Source organism: Aphelocoma coerulescens (assembly GCF_041296385.1).
Source record: "Aphelocoma coerulescens isolate FSJ_1873_10779 chromosome Z unlocalized genomic scaffold, UR_Acoe_1.0 ChrZ, whole genome shotgun sequence".
NCBI lineage: Eukaryota > Metazoa > Chordata > Aves > Passeriformes > Corvidae > Aphelocoma > Aphelocoma coerulescens.
The window spans coordinates 4,693,860-4,720,826 of NW_027184085.1; the positions used below are offsets into that span (position 1 = coordinate 4,693,860).

Genomic DNA, 26,967 nt, shown 5'->3' on the forward strand with positions numbered 1-26,967 from the left:
ATAAAAAGGAGTATATTACCACAGGAAGAACAGGCAACTGGCAGCCAAGATTCCCAACTTCCTTTCTCATCCGTGCCCATGAGTGAATCATGATGCAATAAAGGGTGGATCAGTTTGTATTTGTAGGCCTGCATTTGTCTTCCTGTCAAACAGGTGCAATAAAACATTGCAGGGAACAAGCATTTAGGGTGAACATGGGCATTTATTGAGTCTGACAATACCGGTTTCCTGCCCATTGCTACCATTCTGCTTCAGCAAAGCCAGTGGTAGTGGTTCCACACTGATGGTGGAGCAAAACTTTCTGGTGTTTTCTGTTTTCTTTCAACAAAGGCTTGGTTTTTTTCTTGCTTGAAATGCTTTCCCTCTCACTGTTCTGTGTCTTTCTCTAACTGGCAACTTCCAAAACCACAGCAATACACAGTGAAGCTGCTGAAAGATTTATGTTTTTTTTCCCTTTTTAATAAATTGAGAACACGAGAGAAGAAAATACATTATTACAAATTTTGATAAAGTGGAATAATCTTTTTTTCTTCTTTCCAAGCATTTCTTTGCAGCATTTCTTTGTGGGTTCTTGGTTTTTGTTGTTGTTGCTGGGGTAGGGTTTTTTTATTATTTTATTTAATTTGGCTTTGATGTGGTTTTGGTTGGTTGGTTGGTTTTGTTCTGGTGTACACTGAATGGAAAACACCTATATAAACACATCCCATATGAGTAAATTTCATCCAGATCCTCCACAAATTGTGATAATGTAAATTCACCTTTTCTCCCATCACTAAAAAATATTCTGCACCTTTTCTTTACACCAGTGAATGGTTCCGAAGTACTTTGAAGTTCCAGTAGACACTGCACATACTCTGTGTCCTGATTTCTTTATATACACATATGTGACTGTCCTAGATAATATCACCAGGAATTCCATTTTACATAGGCTTGATATCGAAAGCTGCTTGTTACCGAGCAGTTGTACACAAACCAGGGATGCCAGTGGGCAGAAAACTGTATTCTACCTCTGTCAGTTTTCACAAAGCTCATATAATAATGATATTACCAGGACTAAAATATTGGCTTGAATGCTGAGAAAATAAGCACATATTACAGCACCACATGGTGCCCATTTCCTCAGACCAAATGACCAAGAAAAGTTATTTTGCAGAGCCGGGCATTAATACTGCTCAGGAAAAGTAGGTTGCGCCCAAAAATGAGATTTTCAAAATTAAATGTCTTTTATGCCATTCTGTAGTCTTGAATGGTGGTGTCTCCAGACAAAGAGAACAAAAGCAGAGAGTTACATAGTGTTATCTGAATCATCGAAACATTTCACTTATAAAACCACATGAGAAGGACTGCTGGAAAAGGCTTTCTAAAAATGTGATTTTTATATCCCACTACCAGGATAGGAATGGAAAAGCTTAAAGACAGGTAATATCTTTCAAGCTGGAGTTTCAATAATTTTGCCCCAGAACCTGGAAGTGAAACTGCCTCCCACCAATCAAACAAACACAAAAAAAACCCCAACTAACAAACAAACAAACAGAAAAGTAAACCTCAGCAAATTTTGAACTCCATTGCTTGATACCTTTATAATCTGAGAAATGTTATTCCATCCATCCAGGTTTTTTAAAGAGGGATTGAGAGCAAAGTAGAAGCTCAATAAAATAATTAATGAAAATATGAAATATTTTCTGAGGGTTTTTTTCAATTTTTTTCCTTAACAAGCTATATTTTGGATATATATTTTTCTCACTTCCATAGAAGAAAGATTACACAGCTGGAGTAGACTTTCATGCCCGTTTTTATTTTGTGCCTATTGGATGAGGAGAATAAATTGTTGTCATGAGTGTTCCATATCATTATCAGAGCTATGGGATGGTGTGAGACAAACCACACCACGGAATGATCTTTTCTTTTAATAAGACAAAAATCTCACAAGCTTAGCAGTGGCCACATTGACTGTACCTGTGTCAGAAATCAGTGTGGTACCTGACTAACACCATGGAGAAAGCTTTGGCCCTGTGTAGGAGAGTTTTGGCATATCTGAGAAGATACTCAGTGTCTTTCAGAATCATAAAATCATGGAATGATTTTGATTAGAAGTGATTGCAAACCCCCTGCCATGGGCAGGGACACCTTCCACTGGACCAGGATGCTCCAAGCCCCGTCCAGCCTGGCCTTGGACACTGCCAGGGATGGGGCAGCCACATCTTCTCAGGGAAACCTCACCACCCTCACAGGGAAGAATTTCTTCTTGATATCCCATCTAACCCTGCCCTCTGTCAGTTTAAAGCCATTCCACCTTAACCTGTCACTCCATGCCCTTTTCCAAAGTCCCTCTCCAGTGCTCTTGTACCCCTTCCTGGAAAGTGCCTCAAGGTCTCCCTGGATTCTTCACTTTCTCTGTTGGATCTATTGATCTAACCAAGGTACCTCATGACTTACTGTTTTGGAGCTCTGCCTGTGTCCTCACAGTTTGTTGTTTGTTGTTTTTTTGTTTTTTTTTTTTTCTCTAATGCAATGAAAATTATTCAGTTGCTCCAGAAATATTTGTGCATATGGAAATGAAAAAAACATGTTGGGAAGCCACAGGGACATGACAACTCAGTCATTTTGTGTCACAGGTTCACTTTGTCAGCAATACGAAAAGCATGCAGGATTGTAAAAAAGGTATTTTGCATTCATTTTGGTGGTGATTTATGTAGTCCCCAGGGAACACATTCCTCAGATAAACACTGAGCTAAATTTCAGTCACAGAAATGAGTGCACTATTGATTCAATGTTACAAAAGTCTAAAACAGCCACTCCACAGATTGCTTGCTCCTTGCTTTCCCCCCTTTTCAGGTTCTCGGATTAAATTATATCTCTGCTGATAAGTAGGGCACAGGGGAGGGGAGAGAAAAACCTATGTTGTGGAATTTTTAAGGTAAGCACACTTGTTAGAGAAGTCATCATGAAAGAGGATATATGCAAGCCAGAACATAATTTGCAGTCATTTATCGGAGCAATGAGGTGTTTGACTCCACAGCCTCCTGGTTTACTTCTGCAAGGCTGCACAAAGCCTCACTGGGGAAGGTGGCAAGTCTGTGATGACCACAGAAGCTGACAAGAGCATGTCTGAACCCCTGCAAAACCCTTGCTTGCAGCTGTAGTCATTACCTCTTCACTAGTGGGTTGTTTGTTTTGTTTGGTTTTTTTTTAATCTCTGCTGCTTACTAAAATGTAATTACCAAGCTATTAATTTTTCCCTTTAACCATTTATGATGCATTTGTGATAAAAGGTGAAAACTGGCTTTATTCTTTTTTGCATATCAATGAGAATGGGGGAGAAATATTGTATGGTGCATGATAAACCAAATGCATTTGGGGGTTTTAGAGGTAGTTAACAATGAAGATTGCTTCAGTGCCTGCATTTAGAAGAAAATTGCTAAGGTGTTTATCCCTCAGAGAGAGACCATTAGCATGAATATGAAAGAAAAAGGCAATTTTATGAGTTAGGGAGTGTAGCACTGAGGAATTTTTACTGGCATTGTGGAGAATTGATATGGTGATTTCATCCATATTTAGGGGTGAATAAAAAGTAGATATCATCTCCCAGGTGATGGACTGCATCTTTTCATTACTGCACATGACAAACCATCTTGGGGAGGGCAGGATTAATAAAGTTAACAAAAGCAGAGTTGCAGAAAACTGTCAAATATATTATCACGTGGAGGCAGAAGGGCAATTAGAGTGGGAACATTGGGAATCTCAGTGAAAAGAAGCTGTATCTGGAGGCAGAGTCTGAGTGCCACTGCACGTTATTTACTAGTTCCTCAGCAAGAAAGAATGGTCACTTTGTGATGTTATATTTTGTAGTCCTGAGTTATTTTACTGGAAGTTGCTCAAATCTGTCTTTTTCTCCCCCTTATTTATTTCCCTTTTACTTACTTTTTTTCTATCAGCCTGGTGTGGCTCAATCTTCCTGCATAAGTCATGATGCAGGACATGTGAATACAGAATAGTGAGCACATATAAAATGTTCTGCAGTTAGGGAAAGGGCAGTGAAATAGTCATCCATCTGTGCTCAGGATGCAAAGGAACATTGACACCTGTTTTTCACCAGGCTTAATCCTGCATGGTCTGTGACTGAGGGCAGTGCAAGATAGGATGGGAAGCAGTATCACAGCTGAGAGGAGAAGGGGAACCTGAATCTATAAGTTCACTTGTGGGAAACAACGTGATTTCACTGATGGTGAAAATCGATCGTGTCTAACAATGACTTGAAGTCGATAAAAAAAATAACCTCACATATCCATGACATCACAATCCCAGACAGGATGAAATCTTGACATTCCAGTTCAGAGGCTCAGACTCATTTGGATGAAGATGAGAGCAGTGTAATCATGAGTTAACCTTACTGAGTAATTCACATTAAGAAACTATCTTTATTTTTAATTAATTTCTCTTTACATTCAGGACTTTGGTTGTGCATAAAGTCTCTTCTGTAGTCAGAGATTAAAGATGTATTAACCAGTGGGAAGGAATCCATCTCTTTTGGTGAGGATACATTAGTTTTCAGAAAGAATACTGATCTGAGGTCTAATGCAATATCATCTCTCTGTGACTGAAAACCTGTTTCTGGAGTAAACAGGTTATTGCTGAAGAGCATTAAATGTAGGGGAAAGTAGTAGGAGGAAATTATTTTAGAAAGTTTTCAGCCAAAATTTTGTGAAAATCAGGAATGTATCAAATCACAAATCTGTGCTTGAATTTAATAATCAGTGCATGCCTAATTGTGTTTCTGATGCTGCCGACCATCCATTTATTTGGCCCACTGAGCCTGCACCATCTTCTTGCCCATAGGCAAGGTCTTGAGGTCCTCCCTGTCAATCCTAGGTGAGATAACCTGGAAAACCCCTGGAAATCAGCAGCTAAAAGTAATGCTGCTATTTATCATAGAAATGGATATCATACCTGTGTGTCTTCCAGAAAGAACACCTCTCATGAATATTCTCCTTCTCCTGTTTCCCTTTCCAGGTAAATAAATTAGCTTAAATGGGGGTTGCCGGTTGTCTTCTAAATTACAGATTAATTTCAGTGCCTGTCTCAGCTTTATCCTTGTACATTCCCAGAGTTAAGAAAAGGCTACTGATTTTGTACAATGTGGAGTTTGTAATATTGCCTTGGAAGGCTGTCAGATAAAGCTCAGAAAGCCATTAGTCTGCTAGGAACTTGGACTGAATCTCTTTTATCTTCATACTTTTTCCGTCATCTGTGATGTGCATTTTGTCCCCAGTACAAATTCACAGAAGGAAAGGGATATTGCTGTTTTACAACAGAAGCAAGAATTCTTTTCTGTAATTATAAGGCGTGAGACACTGCCTGATCATTAATCAAGGGACTGATTATAATAATAATCCACTTCTACTGCAGGCTTATGGGCTAATTCTCATTTATTACTAATCCCATTTTGAACTGCTCCTGAATCATTACCAGAACAGGCAAAAAAGGTTGTGAGAGATGAGTTTGATGTACAACCAGAACAGTGCAGAGACTTGACAAGGAGAAGAATCAATCTCCATCCTTCAGTGTTTAAGCCAGAGCCCCTGCATTTTCTTTGGTCTGTGTCTGAGCTGTTACTCAGCTCCCTTCCTTCCTCCCAGTGATGTGGCAGATGGTTTAGGCTGGCACAGGTGGCTGAGTACCACCTGCTGCAAAGTTTTTGCTATCTTTTGCTATGCAACTCTTTTTGTTGTTGTTCTTTGCAAAATATGGCTGGAAATAGGAGACAAGCAAGAAGAGAGTGTGAAGTGATGTTGATAATGTTCTGTGTTTTCTTGTTTTCTGCTGTGTCATTTCTGGGAACCTGCAGCTGGTGCAGGCAGGACTCCTGCAAGCAAAGGCAGCAGGTTGGGAACTTTGGCTTCTGTGATGGAAGAAGTGTTCCTTTCTTATCTCTTAGTGTTACTCAACCCATGCTGAGGAACTGCATGGGTTCATGCTGCATGCTGTGAAGGGAAAAATCCTCTATTGGCTTTAGGCATTGGATGCTACATTCTCTTGATCTTTTGAACTCGATTGGAAATAAAACAGCCTTGTAGCAGCCAAATGAAAAGTTTAAAATGGAGGGGAAGACTAGCCTTATCATCCAAATGCATGAAGGATATGACTGGGAAGGGCCTGGCTGATACTGGGGACATCAGAGGCAGGGCTTTGTATTTAGTCTCTGTCGAGGTAGTGAGAGAGGTACAAAAGAAAAACACCCCTGGCATCTTAAACACTTCCCTGAGGATGGGTTGAGTTACTCTCTGGAGTCAATCATGTGTCCCTAATGACTGCAGAGAGAGACTTGAAGACTAAATAAAGCTATGATTCTAAATGTAGAATACCCAACTACCTCTTCAGGGGGCAGAAACCAGACGAAATAAGGCCTGTCCTTCACATCTAGATTAGTACTGGTATTACAATATTTATAAGGTATAATATCCAGCTAACATCCTATCTGGATGCTTTCTCATTTGAAATGTAACTGCTGCAGGTTTCTTGCTGCTTGCTATTACAAATAAGCTTTTAGAAACTACTTGCTTTTGTCCCCTCCTCCTCTCACAAAAAATGAAAGACTAAAAAAATCCGTGAAAACCAAATAATTATCACAGCACTTCTCACCAGTGTACTTTTATTAGGTAAATCTGTTTCAAAAGGTAAATGAAAAGCACACTTTATGACAAGCTGTGCCAGGTGGATAATATGTAATCCCAATGAAGTCAACTTGATGCTTATGTGTGTAACAGAATTTACTAACAGAGAGACATGGGAGGTTTGCACTTTGTCTTTTTTGCTAAAAAGTATTCTTTGACCATATCTGCAAAAACTTTCCTGAGATAGGAGAAATCTCAACTTACTTTTAATAATAAAATTCCAAGTAAACAATGCAGTTTCATGTATTTTTTATTGTTTTCATTTTTGCTCCTATCACTATTTGAAGATTTTTCCCCTCCTCCTGAGTTTCCTGTGTCCTTTTTGTTCATTTTATCCTTGTTTGTTCATTGTCATAGATGAACAATATCCTGCCAGTTTGCAAGAACATATCCCACCCCTCAAGTGTTCACTATAAACGTAAAAAGCCCAGTTTATAATAAGAATGACCCCTGTGGTAATCAGGGAGACAGTTTTGATTAAGAACATCTGTTAGCAGATTCCCGGTTCTAAAGTCAAGCAGAACATAAGACAAGAAGATATAGAAAGTGACATTCTTCAAACTGTGCGGCTGGCCTCCCTGGGGAGGCTCTGACCTCTTCCAGAGATACAAGCCAAGATCATAAAAAAAGAACAGACATCAAAATGTGTGGAGAGTGTGTGTAGTTTGAAAAACATGACACCTTTGTTTCGGAGGTGCTGCATCTTTAAATTTCTAAGCACCACACTTCTGAGGAGCGTGGGGAAGGATTGCACTTCTGAGCAGTGTTTACTCCTCAAACACATCACCACACAATGAAAAAGAAGAGACAGGGATGGTGACCCCCTGCTCATTGCCTTGTCCCTTTTTTTTTTGTTCTCCTCCCCCTTTTTTTCCTTTTTGGCACTGACAAGGCCATCTCTTAGTTACGCAGAACATGGGAATCTGGGAGAAATGGCTTCACTTCAGAGCTCTGCAGGTGTGAAATGGTGATGTGGCAGATGGTGCTTCTAAACAACTTCTATTCTGAGTCACATAGAAGCTTTTGTAGCCCAGCATTCCTTCTCCAGCATTGATCAGGAGGAAATTCTCAGGAAATAGTAAAGAAACACACTTGGCTTTGCTGCTCAATCACTTTGTTTCCTCTTCTGGAGGCATTAAGATAGTGGTCTTATTTGGAAAGCCTTCTGATCTCTAATGAAAAAACCTCGACATACTAGATCTATTTATATATCCATGATAACATTATGAATTTTAAAATTAATTAATCCTATTGCTTCTTATGAAAAATTTTCTTTCGCTCATTGTGAAAAGTGAGCTACAAGAGTATAAATCAAGATGAAGGCGAGAAAGAAGAGGAGAGAAACATTTTCTCTTTGTTAAGTTGTTTTCTTAAAAACTTCTAGAAAAAGAGAGAATATACAGGAGGATGAAATGTGGAAAGAGGAATGCTCTCCCAAGGGTAGGTATGGAAGTATTTCTTCTGCTTGAATGGATTGTATTATGAAACACAAAGTGCTGCTAAGAGTTGAAAATTTTGAAAGATTAAAAGGCAATGAGATAGGTTTCTACAGGTACACTGGCAACTCCACAAAGATCAGGAAAATTGTGGGTCTGCTGGTGGAATGAGTGTGTCCTAATGATGAGGAACATGAAATGTACAAATACACTCAACGCTTTCTCTATCCCAGCCTTTACTGACAAGCTCTGCTCTTATGGCTCCAGGACTTTATGCCTCCTAGGAAAGTTTGAGGAAGAGAGAGAGTAGAGGGGGACAAAAAAGGGAGAAGTGGGTCAAGCTAGGTGTAGGGAGTTCAGTGTAACAGGATGAGACACATCCAAGCATGTTGAGGGAGATGCTTTATATCATTGTGAGGCTGTTCTGATACCTTTGAAAAATTGTGTCAGATGCCTGATCACTGATGAAAGGCAAATGTGATATTTCTTTAGGAGAAACCTAACCATTGAGGGACTTACTTGCCAATGTTCTTCAACAACACGTAGAAATACAGTCTTATGAGGATTAGTGGCTTTTTTTTCCCTGCATTAATTTATACTGGAAAAAAAAAAAAAAGTTATGCTGCTTTCTTTCAACTTTTAGAAAAGTTTTGTTTTGCTTCTATCCAGAATTGATGCTTGTTCTCAAGTATCACATCTCCTAAGAAGAATGATGATTTGGTTTCAAAAGAGTTTTTACTACACTTTTCAGTTAAGTCTTAGTCATAATACACAAGAGAGTACTCGAGACTGATGTCAAGCTGCAAAGTGCTGTAAGCATGACAAATCTTCACTTTAATTCTCAGAATTGATTTCCTTTTGAGGGGGCGTGATTTCCTTCTGTCTCTTCCCCTTGGCATTTACTGACTTGGGAATGTTTTGTATTTTCCCTTTATTGAGTAGAAATTTGTATCCACTATTCCTGAATGATTTTTAAGAGGTGCCTTTTACAGCAAGGAACAATTAAAGATGATATAAGTGAGCCAGATGCACTGATACACTGTTGGTTATTTTACAAGGGAACCAGGCAAAATATAAAAATAAAACTACTGAAAAATCTGTAAAACCTTAGACTTTATCTCTATCTACACCTGAACATTGACAGAACCCAAGTGAACTTGAGTTTTAGTACTGCTTACTGTAGAGAAGCATGAAAAAAAAGTGGAATCTGAAGCAAGGTTTGAACTTAAAAATTAACAAAGAGATTTAGTTGCCTCTTAGTCCTTTGTCTTTTATATATAGTATACATACAGAGTTGCAAAGATTTTATTACACTTGTTGGTCGTTATATTTATTCTTTCTCTTAGTATATATTATTGTGTTGAGGTTCCTGGTGCACAGAGGAAAAACCCATTTCTTTTGAAATCAAAAACCAGGTTTATTTATGTTTGACCCTGGAGTCCTTGACTTTGTACTGAGCAATCATGCCAAGGGGAAAAAGCTGAGAAATGAATGTCAACATAAAAAAATTGGAATGGAAATGACTAGCTGAGTTAACAACAGAAAGCAAAGTCTATGTCCTCAATGCAGTTTGCTCAGAATGCTTAATGCCTCTGAAAATAGATCACTGCAAACATGACACTAAAGTATTTTGTCTGTTTAGTCTAATAAATCAGCAGCAATAATGTGTCATGATAAAAAATTGTGCAGGTAAATTCATTCATATCCTGAAAGTCTTAACTTTGCTCTGGTAGGAACCAGAGCGCGTAGGTAGAGGATTCTGACTCAAGAGTGGCAGTCCCTAAAAGCTGAGAACTCTGTCCCTTTGGAATGATTCAGTGTGTGAAATTAGGAACCCAGAGTCTCCTGTCAGTCAGGGAAAGCCATTAAGCATCCCTGGAGAGTGATCCTGGGAGTACTGGTGCTGCACAATGCCACTTACTGTGAGTAACTTAAACTGTGATGTGTGACTTAATTCCTTCTTGGTTTGCCATAAATGGCTATAAATGAGTGTACAAAGTTCTGAGCACTTCCTAGAGGTGGATCACCTCACTTAAACAGAGCTCATTCTTTGTGAAAGGTTGTGCAGAGTTGTCATACAGTGCGACAGTAGCTGATTTATGAAGTTTCTAACTTGAGGAGACAGGTCGTCTGGTCTGGGCTTTAGGTTCTGTGCGTAAACACGTACTTTTAGCAAGCAGCTCCACTCAGTTGTATAAACGCTCTAAAAATAAATAACAGGTGCCAAAAATAGGTAATTAGATAACTAATGGTATAACTATTTCCCATCAGCAGAAGCAGCCTGTAGTCCATTAACGGCATTGAATTGTTTATCATTTTTTACAAGGACAGCTTAGACAGTGGACAGTGGCTAAACAGCCAGCTAAATTCAGACACCTAATCCACAAATTTAACTTCGCTGAAGGTTTCCATTGTCTGCTCAGCCTGAAGGAATCCTGGCCTAGTTCTGTTCCTCGTACAAAGGAGACTCCCCTACTAAACATGGTGTAGAACAGTTCTAAGGGACAGGTGCAAAGAGGAGAAAATCAGGGTCGCAAGGGATGGGCACTCCAGTGAGATCTTTGTTCTGGTATAAAAGCCTGGGGTCTGAGGGCAGGTAATGGATTTGATGACTGTGTTTAGTCATTAACACTCCTTGCCCTCAGCCTGGAGACTTTGAATGTGATCTCTAGTTTTGTATTGCACCATTTATTAATCTAGTTGCTATCTAATGTAAATGGCAGGAAAAGACCTGGGAACAGAGACACAGCTCTAGTCAGTGTCTTATCCAAACCATAGAGTGTGGAATCCTTTCTGTTTGATATCTTCAGTGTCCAGCTATCCTACTGCCTGGACATCCAGTTTCAAGAGGATGGGCTACGTTGTGACCTGATCCACTCTGTCTTGTAACCTGGTAGTTAATAAACCCTCCTGGGGTGCTACTGGTAATAATTTAGAGATTTTCAAATTCTGAGTAAGTCTCAAAGCAGAATCCTACTCTTAAATTACCTATTAGTTTGCCATTTTGAAGCTTAGTTGGGTGAACTTCTTCCTGCAGCAGGTGAAATGTTTTGAATGATGTATAAAGACCTTGGGTAAAAGATGCATCATAAATAAGTGATTATGGTCAACATGAAAGTCTATTCACAGGAGGTATTGTCAATCAACATGAGCAACTATTGAGAGAGATTTAAGACTGAGACTTTAAAAAGAGCATAAGAAATCCATTTCCTTTCAATTTTCAGCAAGGGCTGAGGATATATGTATGTAAACTAAACTGTTTTAAAATACCCTAGCCTAAATTCCCGATAGAGTAAAAAATACAGGATTTGATGCTGCATCCTGCTGCTCATAGAAATGGTCCAATGTTGATCTGTGTATTCCTTTTTTATCAGACCTTCCTGCATCTTAATATCTCTGGAGAACTGATTCTGTCAGGAGGATTCTGATCCTGACCGACTGTTGCCATGGTATTGGGTTATTCTGGGCTGTGATCAAGAAAAGCAAACAAACTTGAGAAAGAAACTGGCTTTAAAACATATTCTCAAGACACAGTGCCTGAGACTAGGTTTTGAAAACTAAATCTTCAATTTTTTGTACAATGTGGCAGTTATTAAATGCTTCTGAAAAAAAAAAATTAGTAACAGGAAGCATTGCTGTGATAATAAATGCATATATAAAAAGAGAGAAATGGAGGAGAAAATCAGGCCAATTCTAGCACTGTCTGAAATTGTTCATTCTCATGTAATGGCATTATCCCATGGTGAACTGAAACCCCCATCTTTATTGAGACCCTTTAAAAAGTAGAAGTTTTTGCAGATTGGATTCCTGTTTTGCTAGGTACTATTCCAAAGCTGGTGGGAATCGATGAATGTCTTTTTGATATTACTGAGCTTTTGAATTGAGTGCATAATAAGTAATTTGTACCTGTCTCCGATCCCTAGGTAGTAGTATAGCTTCTTTTACACCTCTTAATATTCTTTCAGTTGCAATTCATCTGTTTGTACTGGCAGCACTGCAGAAGCTTCTGGTAATACATGAGACAGTATTTTCTGTATGCAGGGACTTGCATAATAAGTTCATATTCTAAGAGGACAGAGCTCCCTTGATGGGAAAAGAAAAAAAAAAACATCCTAAGAGAAATCCTTATTTTTGGGGTTGATGACCCCAGTAGGATGCACAAATTTCATCAAGCAGTGTTTACAAGGGTAAAACAAGAAATGTGAATCTATATAGGGAATCGGGGAAGTTTCCTGCAAGTTTGTTATTTACGGACGGATAATTTTGTTTGCCAAATTACTGAGAGTGTTCTCCCTGTTCTGCAGGCAGAATTCACTGCCATGAGGGACCAGTATATGCGAGGTGGAGAAGGCTTCATTATCTGCTATTCCATCACAGACCGCCAATCCTTTCAAGAAGCAGCTGAGTTTAAGGAACTCATTTATCGTGTCCGGCACACCTATGACATCCCCGTGGTGCTGGTGGGAAACAAAATAGACCTTGAGGAGTTCAGGCAGGTAAGCGACTCCTCCACTGTTTTTGGCTTGGTTTTCCTTGGCTGCCTCAGGGGTTTCTGCAGCATATGTTGTACAGTGCTACCAGGAATTATTAGCATAAGAGGAGGTTTAATCAAAGAGCAACAAACTTGTAATAAATTAAGGTCTTTGCAGTTCTTTTCATTCATATGTTGTGGAACTTGAAGTAACCTTGGCAAATCACATCCAAACTTTCTCTGTTTTTACTTGAAAAACTTTGACTACTGTTGTCAGAAGACTTACATATATATTCATATACATGTATTCAACATAGAAAAAGCTTCAATCAGGATCTTTGTGGGAAAAAAACTTGGGTTCCTTTGATGTTTCCAGCCATTAAACAGAGGTTTGTTTTTTTCTCCCCCAAACATACTAGATTTGATTAAAGGTTTTTCAATCTCAGACTTAAAAAAAAAAAAAAAAATTGTGACAATAAAGAAACACATATGAGATCACATTTGCCTGAAGATCCAGTGACTATGTTGTTAGAGGGTTCAGTAAAGTGGAGACATTTTGAGAACTGAAGACTTGAATTCACTTTGATTTTTATACAAGATTTCAGCTACCACCACCCATAGAGCAGCAGGTTTTTTCGACTACAAGGCCAATAACTGTGGCTGTCTCAATGTCTTTAATAATCTTTGCTCACTCTTTTCCTTTTGCTCCCTCTCTACTTCTTCCTTACTGTTTATACTGGTGAGTTAGAGAGAGATCACATTAGAATGGCTTGGTTGTGACCTGGTACTGAATGGAAAATATGCCTAATCTTAGACAGAGGCTTGGAACAAGAAGGAAAAAGAAAAAAATATTTTCCTATATGGAAATTTTAAGATGCCTCTGATAGAACTATGACTGCTTACAAATGCCTGACTTCTGTGCAGACATATGTAACACTTAAATAAAATGGTGGGGTTTTTGGTTCATTAGCATCTGTGCTCACACAATCCTATACACTCTTCTCCACTTATCCTGTCACTCTTGTCCCCATTTCTTTGTCTTCTTTATTCTACCTGAAGAAAATCCAAGACAGTATTGAGCCTGAAATTAGTCTTAAAGGTCTGATTATGTACATTTAAAACTTCACATCTGTTTTCCAGATCATTGGCTTCCTCCCTAAATCAGGCTGTGACAAAACCCTGATGGTGACAATCCAGCTGCAGTTTAACTGGCATCTTGAGCTTCAAACAGCAGCGCCATGTGCTTATAGACTAGAGGGGAGGGATATGTGTTTGGGGAAGGATGTGGATTAAGTGGTTTTGCTGAGAGAACAGGACATTGCGCTTGGCCCCAAAGCAGGATACAATTGATTACCTGCAGCTACCTATAGATGAGGTGTCAGGAGTGTTTTATTTCCTAACTGGAAGATAAGACACTCTTGCACTCATCTTTGGCACTATCTCTTTCTGATCTTACTTTTTGTTCAACTTTTATGTTTTAATCACTGTCAACATACATAAAAACATATGCCTGATTTAAATACTTTTACATGCTCAACGATCTTGTCTGGTGTCACAAACAGGAAAATTACTGTGCATGAATGCCTGGATTGGATTTCCCTGACAACATTCAAAATTAAGAGGCATGGGGAGGGGTTTGGGAATAATATTTGAAATTATGCCTGTGAGATGTGATAGACACACTAAAAACTGTTCTATAAGGTCACCACTGATGATCCTGCCTGAATGTGTAAACAAGGAAAGTCCAAATTGTAGTTCTGCATTTTTAAAAGTTTTCAATGAAACAAGATTTAGATCTTCAAAATGTTTTCTTCCATATGCCTTCTACAAATGCCAACATCTGGCAATGTTAGAAGGGTTTTCTCAAATATTCTGCAATCCAGATTTTGACCCTTAAGTCAAAGACTAGTAAGGTAATGCAAAGCAGTTCTGCTCCTTTAAATAAAGCATTTGAATATGACTTCATGCCCATAAGCAAGTATGGACCAACTGTAGAGCAAAGCAATTTATTCTGAAGTCCATATTTTGGGATATTCGTTTTAAATCTAGACTATATCTACTCCGTGGCTGTTGTCAGCATAACTAGTTGGTGCTAGAGTGTATAAATTGTCCTCCTGGAGTGTATCTTCACCTAAGTTTAATCCATTTTAGATTGTGTTTTCAGATACCACTCCACAATTCAAAGCAAATCATGGTTAAGTGGGGGTGATGAGCAGATACTTCTCACAGTACCTTCCTGACCTAAACTGAAGCCCCAGCCTGCAGAAGGACACTTTTGTGCCCAGCTTTAAGCCCATTTTAATGCACCTCAGTGTTTCATTTTCTCAGAACTGGGACATGATGCTGTGCTGTATGTTTAACAGACACTGAAACAAGTTTTATCTATGCTCACTTGTAAGGTTAAGCAATATCTAACTGGATGAGGTCTGGGAATGTAGGTTGAAAAGGATCTTTTCAAGGTCATGCACTGTGGTTACAGCTTCATTAAAAGCATTTGGATGGCTGAGAGTGACAGCCAACTAACTGTGGAGTGACAGGCAGCAATGAGCTGGTGATGTAGGGCATTAACATATCAGTGAACAAACAGGGAGGTATACAAGCACACCAAATTCAAACAGCTGAAAAATAGTAGGTGTCAGAATGCAATCAACCAGATTGGAATTTGACCAGGGCACCAGGGCTAATATTGTGGATTTGTTTAATGACATTTTTCTCCTATGAATTTCATTAAAACAACTGTAATGTTATTCATGTTATTTCAAGACACAACATTAAGTTCAACATTCCCGGGCATCATTTCCATTTAATGACAATTCTGCAACAATCAGACAGGCCATAGTGGCTTGGCCAGACAAAGCTTTTGTTTGAAATGTGAATCCCTACACAGTACAGTTAATGATGTATGCTGCTTTCCTCAAATCTATCAACAGGACTACAAGAACAAAACTAATCTGCAATTAAAATTGTTACTTAGGAGGAAACACTGTCGAGAAACAAAACCAACAAGCTTATTATTTTTAAATGATATTTTTATTTTATGATGGCTTCAGTGAAATTATAATCTTTATGTATGGCTGTGATTTTTAATGTCCTAAGAAATGGGTTTTTCTGTACTCCTTCTTAAACCAAGTTTTAGTTACATTCAGTAGCCCAAAGAATAAACACTTTCAATTTTCTCTGAACAACATGGGGGAAAAACTGGGGGAAAAACAGAGTAAATCATTATCTTGATGTATATGTGGTGGCAAGGCACCCTCCATCCCCCAGTGAACAGGCATGAATGGTTAAGGCATTCACAGAATCCTGGAATGGTTTGTACTGGAAGGGACTTTAAAGCTCGTCTCATTCCAACCCCCCTGCCATGGGCAGGAACACCTTGCACTGGACCAGATTGCTCCAAGTCCCATCCAACCTGGTCTGGAACATTTATCTGTTTCCATTCCCTAATTTTTCAGCCATTGCTCTAGGAAATATTTAAGTATTATGTGCATTATATTCCATAGCTGTTAGACAGAAAAATACAGAACTAAGTGTTTGATTAGGTAACATTTTAATTCCAGTGTTTTCAAACAACAAAGTCATTAGATCAGTAAATGTATGCTTGTATGTTTTTAATTATCATCAGATTTTCAGAAACGTGTAGGACCAGCTGTTTGAAAATGCTGATCCTTTCACTTTAGGTGTCACTTTATTCCAGATGAACACCTGGTTCTTACTGTTCAAAACATGTATAACAGATAAATATCTAATTAGAACATATTCATCTTCAAAAAAATACATTAAAGCTATTCAAGCTCATGTCATACTAATGCTAAATTGCAGCTTTATATAAAAATATTTTATAGTTAGGACCTGTGACATTACTAAAAGGTTGCTTAGAAAATATACAAAAGCCTTTACCTATGGATCATTGCAAAATATTAATTACATTGAGCAATTCAGAGGGGAACTAACTACTCAAGCTCCTTTGAATAATGTGCTGTTAACTCTGAGCTATAAAATATTCTTTCTAGAAGCTTTTTCAAACTTTAATGTGGATGTTAGAACCCCTCTGGAAATTCTAGCCACACAGAAATATAACAGCCTTCACGGAGCAGTTTTTCTTGTATGCTTTTTTCTGACCCCAGAGGAATCACCTATGGGCTCAGCTGAGTCCATGGATAATATGTGGATATCCATTTAGTCCAAAGTTAGGAGGGAAGCTCATGTTTCTTCCAGCTCCTGGTCTCTCTGGGAAGCTTGTCATCAAAGCTGTTAGTTTTGCCAGTACAGTCTTGCTCCTGAAAAGAATTATGCAATTGTTTACCCTTCCACCCATGAGTTGTCTTACTGGCTTCAAGCAAAAATCTGACAGGAGCAGTGCCTTTGAAAGCATTTTCCTCTACAACCTTCTCATTTAGTGGGGGAGGGGGGGGGATCAACATAAAATCTGCCTTTTCCTTCCAGAACTGTAGTGATAGAACAAGGGGGAATGTGTTCGAGCTGAAAGTGAGTAGGTTTAGATCAGATGTTAGGGAGAAATTCTTCACTGTGAGAGTGGTGAAGCCCTGCACAGGTTGCCCAGAGATGCTGTGGTTCCCTCGCCCCTGCAAGTGTCCAAGGCCAGGCTGGACAGGGGTCAGAGGAGCCTGGTCTAGTGGAGGATGTCCCTGCCCTTGGCAGGGGGTGGAATGTGGTGGTTTTTAAGGTCCCTTCCAACCTAAACCATTCTGTTGTTCTGTGATTCTATCATTTAACATGGAACAATAGATTACTCAGAGTGTAAATGTATTACAGAGGTGTCATTGTCTTTTTTACCTAAGGTTTTATTATATCATAAAATAATTCTTAAACCAGGATCACAGTGAGTTTTCATGATCATAACCAGCTGAATAATCTCAGCTCTGTGAGGTTTTACTCTGGATTTTGCACAAGATAAGCTGACTGGTTATCAGACAATGCGAGTGCCAACTTTTAAGTTTGTCATTTTGACAGTTGCTCTATTTTCATGCTTCTCAAACCTTGAAATATCTGAGTCTGAGACAGATAAAGTTTTCATTTTGTTTTGGTTTGCTTTGCTTTGCTTTGTTTTGTTTAGCTTTATTTTTTTAAAAAAACCCTTGTTTTGGTTTAGTTTCTTTTGTGTGAGTAACTGTTTGGTATCTATATCAAAAATTGTCAGTCTCTACCTTCTGGTGCCTGGTTGAGACACTGAAAATACTTCAAGAATATGATATTATATTTTACTTTTGTTTTTATTTTTCTCTGCATAACTATGAAACACTGTTTACTAGATGCTCTCTTACTCATATTATGAATCATGAAACTGCAGTATTATGAATTTCTTACCTTAGCATCAGGCTGAATTCTGTTGCTTTTGGGATTAAAACTGCTTTGAAATGTGTAACTCTACTTTAAAACCAGCAGTTCCATTTCCTCTTGAAAACACTGAGGTAGAAGAGTCTGTACTGAAGGAAGACTCTTGTTTCCCATTATTCAGACCAGTGCCCGATGCAAAGAATAAAAGGTTTCAATTCTCCTTTTTAAGTGCAAGTCAACGTAGATGCATTTTTTGCTGCTTATTGACAAAGAAAAGTGTAAATTTGTGCTAATTGCAGACATTGTAAATGGTGAGATTAAACGACTTGGCCAGGGTCTCTATAAAATCCAGGCAGAAAACTAGGATTTATCACATGTCATAGAAGTGTCTCATAAAATGAGATGTATCTGCCTGGGAAGAAGTCTATCTTGTTGCTGACAGCAGAGGGAGGCTCAGACAGCCACCTTCTTTGCCTTTTTACAGTGGTGCTGGGGAGAGATGGAAACTTACAAAATTGCTTCTGACATATTTTAAGTCAAGAATCAAAACTTACTGATTCATTCTGTTATTGCTGCTGCTAACTACAGACTGTACTTCTGAACCTTGCACTCATATTTCCTTCAGTTTTCGAATAAACAAAGTCCTAGACCACAACTACAAAATCATAACAGAAATTTGATCCAAAAAATCCAGAGGAGAATATGGCACAGAAGAGCAAATTCTTCAAAACTATGTCGTGTCCAGAAAAGGGGAGCTGGGGAAGGGTCTGGCGCTAAAGTCTGATGAGCAGCAGCTTAAGGAGCTGGGAAAGGGGCTCAGGCTGGAGCAAAGGAGGCTCAGGGGGGACCTTGTGGCTCTGCACAAGTCCCTGACAGGAGGGGGCAGCCGGGGGGGTCGGGCTCTGCTCCCAGGGAACAGGGACAGGAGGAGAGGGAACGGCCTCAGGCTGGGCCAGGGGAGGTTCAGGTTGGACACCAGGGAAACATTTCTTGATGACAAAGGTTGTCCAGACCTGGCACGGATGCTCAGGGAAGTGGTAGATTCCCCATCCCTGGAGGGATTTAAAAGCCATGTGGATGTGGTGCTTGAGGACACGGGTTAGTGGTGGCCTTGGCAGTGCTGGGGAATGGCTGGACTCAATGGCCTTAGAGGGCTTTTCCAACCTCAGTGATTCTAGGGGTCTATTTATTTGATTTTTTTATTGAATCTTTAGATTAATCCTTTCATCCATTTTGATTCCATCTTGATTGTTCATTTTCCATGGATATTCACGTAGTTCCATTTTCCATCAGTGCCTGACAAAAATGAATTACATTTGTAAGGAGCAGCCGTCATCAGTTATACCCACTTGCCTACATATTGCCTTCCAACATAATATCACATCATATTCTTTGTTTGATCTTCAAAATCTGAACAATGTAAGCCATTTTTGCTGTTTTGGTGGAGTTATGACAGTTGTCTGAATATTTGGAATTAAAACTACTGAAGTTGTTATGATGTTTTATTATCCTAGGAAACTGTCAGACCTTTGAATAATCACTTTCTTGCATTATCGAAATGCATATCTGGATTCTGTCATGTTCTTCTATGACTCTAACTTCTATTTACTTTTAATTGATTTTGATTTTTCAACATTTCTTTCCCACTGGTCATTGTCCTAAGCAGTCTTTCTCATATAGTTTTCAAAAAAGAATCTTTATAGCGTTTTCCCTCCCGCCAAAGAAAGAAAGAAAGGAAGAAGGAAAAAGAAAGAAAAAAAAGGGTGCGTATTTTTCCATGCCAGTGCAATTGCAGAATTAAATTTGGCAGCTGTAGTGTTTTGGAAGGAAATTCTATCATTAACAACTTAACATTGATTAGCAAATATTCATTTATAGATAGTTTACCTCCTTGTCATTACAACGCTTTCATGTTTCCAAAACCTCACCCAAACCACAGCTTCTTATTACCCAGGCTGCAGTAAATGCTGTCAGACTTACAGACAATTGCAATGAAACTGTTGACTCATTTCTCAGTTTGTAATTGTGTTAACCTCTAGTGAACCACCCAGTAGGTCCTGAGATTCCTTTAACACGGAACAGAAGACTAAGATGAAGATAACAAGTTGCTCTGTAGGAGAAGAAACAACAGCAAAACCATAGCTGCACTGCAGATAATAAAAGGTTTATAATGTAAAACATGGATATTCAGAGATAAAAACAAAGACAGCTGATTTCTTGTAGCTGAAGCAGGACAAAACAGGACGCATAGCTAGGGGTATACACAGGGGAGGGTGTTGCAAGGTGTCTTCACTGCTAAGGTTATTAAACAGCAGCACAGTTTATATTGTTTTGAAAGGCTCCCAGTACTTCTTATCTCTACCTGCTTTAACTTCACCATCCACCTCAGAGATTTTTGTCCACCCCAGGCACTGGATCCTGACTGGGCATGACTGTGTGTGACTTCAGTGGGAGAGCACCTCGGAGGAGAGGTGTGAAGGTACAGAGAGGCCCTTTCACCACTTGCCTTATTGATAGAGGCTGCTTCTCAAGGTGAACTTGGGCTGAGATTTGTCAGCTTGTCCTGCAAATTAGCACAGATTGACTCTTGTGAAGGTTTTCACATGACAGTCATGCCACAGGATCTTTCTTTGTAATTAAAGCAAGCAAGTCATGTTGTAAAACTTGCACACAAAACTCCTGCATGGTTGCAGGAGTGTAGGGCTTGTTTGCAAGCAAGTTTGGGGTGCTGCAGCTTTCCTCAGAATCTCTCAGAGGGAAAGATTTTGACTACACAGTGACCACACAGAGAGGCAGAGCTTGCAAATGAAACCAGTGGCATCATTTGTTGGGTGACTGGTGCTTAGCCAGCAGCCTGTGATGGATATTTGTTGTGGTTCAACCCCAGCCAGCAACTAAGCACCATGTGGCCACTCACTCTGTTCCTGGTGGGGAGGAAAATTTAAAAGAAAAAAAAAAAAAAAAAAACAAACAACAACAAAAAAAACCACTTTAATAATTGAAGCAAAATTAAGTATAAGATAATAATGATATTAATGGTAAAAATTATTAAAGGAGAGAGAGGAAGAACAAAGCCCAAGAGAAACAAGTGATGTTCACCACCCTCTGACCGATGTCCAGTGTGTCCCCAAACAGAAATAGGCAGCTCCTGGCCAACTGCCTCCAGTTTCTGTCCTGGGCATGATATCCTAAGGCATGGAGTATCCCTTTGGCCAGGTGGTGTCAGCTCTCCTGGCCATGCTTTCCCCTGGGTTTTTTCATGGGCAGAGCGTGGGACACTGAAAAGTCCTTGACTGGAGTGGGCACTGCTGAGAACAACTAAAATTTCTCTGTGTTATCAACATTATTCGCATTCTTGCAAAGTAGAATATTAACACAGGCAGCCACATATACTAAGTGTGGTTTTGGTGCAAAAATGTGAATTTCTGGTAACCAGGATAGCTTTCTATGTGTTTTTGCAGTAGGAGGTCAAACTACTTGAAAGTAGAAACTTTGCAAGAATTTAATTACAGCTCATTATGGTGTTATTAATAATAAGAGTATGACCTACCATTTAAAGAAAAGAAGATTAATCAGTTTAATCATCTTTGATTTTTTAAGATTTGCTTGTATTCCAGTCTTAATTACTCACTTTTTTTCCCCCCAGATGAATTAGGAAGTTAGATTTGTTTTTAATCATATCTAACTACTTGCCTAAGAATAGCAACATTAGCTTCACACACTGTGACATTGTTTAAGTTGTGCAGTCATGACAATAAAAGAAAAAAAAAAAGGTCAAAAATCTCTTATCCCCCCAAAAAAATGAGCCCAAAAAAGTAAATGAAGGGGAAAACATATATTAATATCTCATTCATGGTGTTCAAATTTTACCTTCTAAAATCTGTGTAAAATGGCAGCTTCGAAACCTCTGAGTAAATTTTTTGATATAACACAGTTATTTCAAGAAGATCCAGGCAATCACCTCTTATAAAATGACATTAAAACACATTATGGCACTTGAAACTAAAGATGCTAAATGTCTACAAAATATCAAAATTTGGGTTTCAATCTTAGTCACTCACATTACTAATTACATAGTTTTTCTGATCAGAATCCCCGTCTGGGAGTTAGGGTATGGTGTGTTGTTTATTTGAAATTAATCTGTAATGGATTTGATACAGCTTAGTATATTCATCCACCTTTTCCTGATGATTGTTGTTTCTAAAAGAAGAAAAGGATGGACTTCCCTTCTGCCGTTACTGTATTTATTTCCTCTGTCACTCAGGAAAAGTTCTTTCTCTCTGTTTCCATCTTTGTCATTATTACCACCTACTACAATTAAAAAATGGTAATAAGGAGAAAAGTTATATCTCTTATCAATTTTTTTAAGTCATCTGGTACAAGGACTGACACAAATATGCAGGGTTTTGTGTGTGCTTGTGTCTGTTTGGATGTTTTAATACTGTAATCTATGACCAACATTGTGCTCAATACAGGATATTCATCAGCACCATGGGCCACCCTTTGGGTATTCCTGTCATATATAATTAGACATTGAAATTTTGAATTCACTTTACATCTTCTCTGAGGTGGTGGGAAATAGATTGTCTTTACACTTAATGATGATTTTCATTAGCAAAACCATGGGATAATTCTTTCATTGTTTTCCCAGCTGTGACTAGTATAATAGCAAAAAAAAGTAAAATTTATCTTGGTTTCCTAGATTCCACTAATTTCTACAGCTTACAATTTCTCGGATTTTGAAACCCAAGGAAGCATGAGGTGGTTGTTTTGCTGGGTTTGCCCCCAAGCCTGCCCCAAAATCTGAGTGATATGCCAGATGTGCTTAGTCCGGGGCTACTTAAACTGCAGACCAAACCCAGTGACCTTACTATCATTGTTTGAAACCTTCCTAGCAACTGATTCAAGACCCACATCATCTACTGTCATCAAGCCCTGGCATGTTTTCTGCTGAAGACAAACACCAGGATTATGCTGGGTGCAGGTTCACTGAAATGTGAACTGATTCAGGAATATGGGTGCCAGGTGGCATTCCTCTGATCTCTTTTGCTCTCTTTCTCAACATATTGTATGAAGAAAATGGTGTGGATTTTCTCCATTTCATTAAAAATAGAGATTTTTTTTCCTGATTTTTTTTTTATTAATAGGTTATTTTTTTACAGGTCGGGAGGAGATTGCAGGTGTTTGTGTTTTGTGTAGTCAGAGAAGGAGGTGGAAGAGGAGGAGGGTGAGAGTAGAGATGATCTGTGCTTTCCTTAGATTGAAATATGCTCTGAGAACTGCCCAGACCTGTGGCCTCTGACTTGAACTGGGATACAGACCCATTTAGCTCATTTCCCAGTGCAACCCACTGAAGAAATGCTGCTCATGGAGAAGTTGAATTCCCTTTAACCCCATTTTCTTTCCCATCTGAAGTGAATGAGATGATTTCACCGATGATTGCCTGTGACTACAAGATGACTGGTGATGGCAGGTAACCTTTTCAAGATTATAATGCTCTCAAAACCAGGAGGGGGTTAGAACTTCAGAGTAGTTTGGTTTGATTTTGAGGATCTGCAATTACGAGAATCCTTGAGATCTGCCACAAAAAAAACAAGCAAGCAAACAAAAAAAAAAAAAGAAGCCCCCACCTAAACACACACAAACAGACAAAAACCAAAACCAAACCAAACAAAATAAAAAACTGAAACCAAAACCAAACCAAAAGAAAAAAATAAACACCAACAAAAAAAAAAAACAAACAAAAAAAAACCACAAACAAACAAAACAAAAAAAAAACAAAACCAAAAAAAAAAAACACAAACCAAACAAACAAACGAATGGTAGAGTTAAAGAGATCATGAATGGTAGAGTTAAAGAGATCATAGTTGGGTCAACAACACTTGGTAATCAGTGAGACTGATGCCTGAAAGTCATTTGGGAAACATCAGGAAGCACCTGAGACATAGTGGTATCTGCAAGGACTTAATTCTTTAGTCCCTGAGTAAGTGTAATATAAGAATTTTAAATGTCTTAATGTTAATATCCTTCTGTATTTTGAGACAGAGACTATTTCACTGTCTGATGTCTTTGCTCTTGCTAGGGCTTTAACCTTATTTGATAAATACTTGTGAAGAGAAAAAAGTCGGTTGTGGGAAGGGTTCATAGGCAGTAGTTCATTCATTAATTACTGCTTTTCCTTGTTTAAAGCATACACCCCAATCCTTTGTTTTATGAGGAGGGAACTAGTATCAGATAAAGGATAATTCCTAGATGAAAAGTATCCATCAAATTTGTTAAATTTCTGGGAAGAGATTTGTTGTGTTCAGTGTTACTTTGTTCTTCAGTCCCTGTGGAATCTTGAGCACGAAGACATGGCTAGATGGGACAAAGGTAAAAGTGCCTTTTTACTCTGTTCTGGAAATCTTTCCTGACATTCTGATTAACAGGAGTGAAGAAATTAACGTTAATAATTACTTAAATTTTCTTAATGCCAAAATATGTCTATCTAAGGCACAATTAATTTTTCAGAACTTGTTGGAGAATCTCCCACTGTTTGTACCATTGTTCTGTGAACTGAAAGAGTGACATACTTTCCACTGTTGTCAACCTATCAACTTTTATTTCACTTAAATTTAACTCACACTCACACAAAATGCTGCTTTTACTAATTTTGAAGCCCTACCATATAAAAAAGTACTTTTATATTTGTCCCGATTGCCTGACATTTTCAATATGGAACGTCTGTAAAAGAGAAATTGCTTTTTATGGAGCTCAGGTAAAAAGGCCATGAGGGAAACTGAAGATAATTAATGAAAAAAAAACCCTCATAAAAGACGGTGGAATAGTTCCAATGGGAATTTTTTTCATTCTTCTTGTGCAGTAAAGTTAAAGGCTTGTTATTATGCCAAAATTACACAGTAGTGCAGAAATCTTTATTTTTATAATCAGCAAATTCCTTAGCCTTGTGACTAGAAAGTCTTCTATTCTACATAAGTGTGTTTCACTAAAGCAACATAGGATCAGAATGGCTGTTTTTCTTCAAAAATTAAAATTATAAAGAAACAGAAAATGTTCATAGTATTGAAATCTCTGGCAGAAAATACTTCTGTAAAAAGAAAAAAAAAAAGAGTGATATTTAAAAAGAAAATTAACACAATGCAGTAATGAAAAAAAATCCCACGCTACCTGAAATTAAGTAATGAGCTGTTACTCAGAAGCCGCATAAGGACATTATCCACTTAAATGTATTAAGCCTTCATCTTGTTCAATGCATAGTTTAATTTGTCTAGATAGTGATAAAAAATAGATAATTTAGGAAATCTCCTCTTTTCTATAGCAATGGAAGCATCAACAGTGCCTATATTATATTCTTTTTCCTCCTGTGTATGATTCTCATTGAAACGCTATGGTCTGAACAAAATCAGACCTTAATGTTCTGCCTTTACCTGCCTCAATATCTGTGGTTTTATCTTGATGAATAATGTTCCTCAATGACAGAAATTTGTGGTATTTTATTCTGAACAATCACAGGAAGGACAGAGAATGCTGAAGTGACTTTGAATGACAGAAATGTGGGTACTTAATACTAAAAAATTTTCTTATGACATTTAGTTCATTATTTATATGAGGGTGGGAGCGCTTGGTATAGAAGATGTGCAGTCAGAACACAGGCTTCCCAAAATTTGGAATTAGGACTTTAGGTTTGATGGTTCTTTAGTAGGTTGTCTAAATTCAATACTTGGGCAGCTTATAAAAATGCTAGAAAGGAGAGGTTTTAGAACTAACTGATAATATGTGTGGCAACAAATCATCAGGAACAGATGGTATTCACCCAAGAGCTCCAAAGGGGTTCAAGTATAAAATTGCTGAACTAGTAACTGTGCTTAAAATGGAATCAGCAAGAGGGAAATGGAAGATGGCACGTGCAGAACAGTCCAGGGAGCTGCAGACCAGTAAATCTGAGTTCTGCTGAGCAAATTGGTGTCTACTACGAGAAAGAATAGGAATGGCAAATATATGGATAAAGGTGTATAAATAGGAATAACAAATATGTGTATAAATAACATTTTACAGGCAAAAGTCATCACGGCTTCAGAGAGATTGCTTGTGCCTAACCAATTAAGTCAACAAACATACAAGGAACATAAGTTAGGGCCATAAGTTTCTTAAATTTCCAAAGAGTTTTATGTGAATAACAAAAGCAAAATTGAAGGAAGATATGTTACATGTTAGTAAGTGTCAAAAAGGAGAACTAGCAAAGGTAGAAATAAATGATGAAAAATGAACATGATTACCTTTGTAAGGCCAGGTAGATATAGATATTCCTCTTTGAAATAGATCCATCAATATCTGGTCAATAAGGTGATAGACTTTCTTTTTAACTATTTTGGTAAGTATTTATTTTGGATGGTAAAAATGACAGTTGAACAAGATGATGTTCAAGATCAATTCTCAATATATTTAGAGGTTTAAGATTAATTCTGAATATTTTTAATAAAAAGAGTATATTTTCTTCCTAACAATACAATATTTGGGCTGAATTAATTGATTAATCAGATTATATGTTAGAAAAATGAAAATGCTTTAATACAGAGTGCATAACTAAACTATGGAATTCATTGCTGTAGGAATTACAAATGTAAAAGTTTTTTTATGGGTTAAAGAAGTAATTTAACCAGATTTGCAAGGAGTTTCAAAGGAAAACATGACATTTCTAATTCAGGAAGTGCCTGAGCCTTAGATTCCCCAAAGGTGCAAGGAGATAGCAGTAGCACTCTCTAAGTTTCATCTACTTTCATGTCCTATCCCTGAGAAGTTGCTGCTGTTGATGATAGCATGGAGGGACAAGACAGAGCTGTGGTCTAATTTATTCAGAGTCACTGCTGTTCTGCTATAACACATGTATAAAATGAACCATAACAACTGAATTTGAGAGGCCAAACACACAGAAGTCTCATGAAAACGTTCATTTACATAAGTATTTACATTTCCATGCACTCATATATTATACATTAATGTGTACAGTGGTAGTAACACAGTGTTAATTTAGAGTAATCACTGTAGTTATATTATGATTGTATGATTATTATATAATCATTGATATTATATG

The 26,967-nt window shown here is 38.1% G+C and overlaps 1 protein-coding gene across 1 annotated transcript in view; it reads left to right on the forward strand.

The window, feature by feature from the left end:
* Nucleotides 1–26,967, forward strand: part of RIT2 (Ras like without CAAX 2) — a 185,265-nt gene that overhangs the window by 83,766 nt on the left and 74,532 nt on the right. Inside the window, exon 4 of the mRNA XM_069001835.1 lies at nt 12,412–12,603. Coding sequence (XP_068857936.1) covers nt 12,412–12,603 — 192 coding nt within the window. The remainder of the gene's footprint in view (nt 1–12,411; nt 12,604–26,967) is intronic.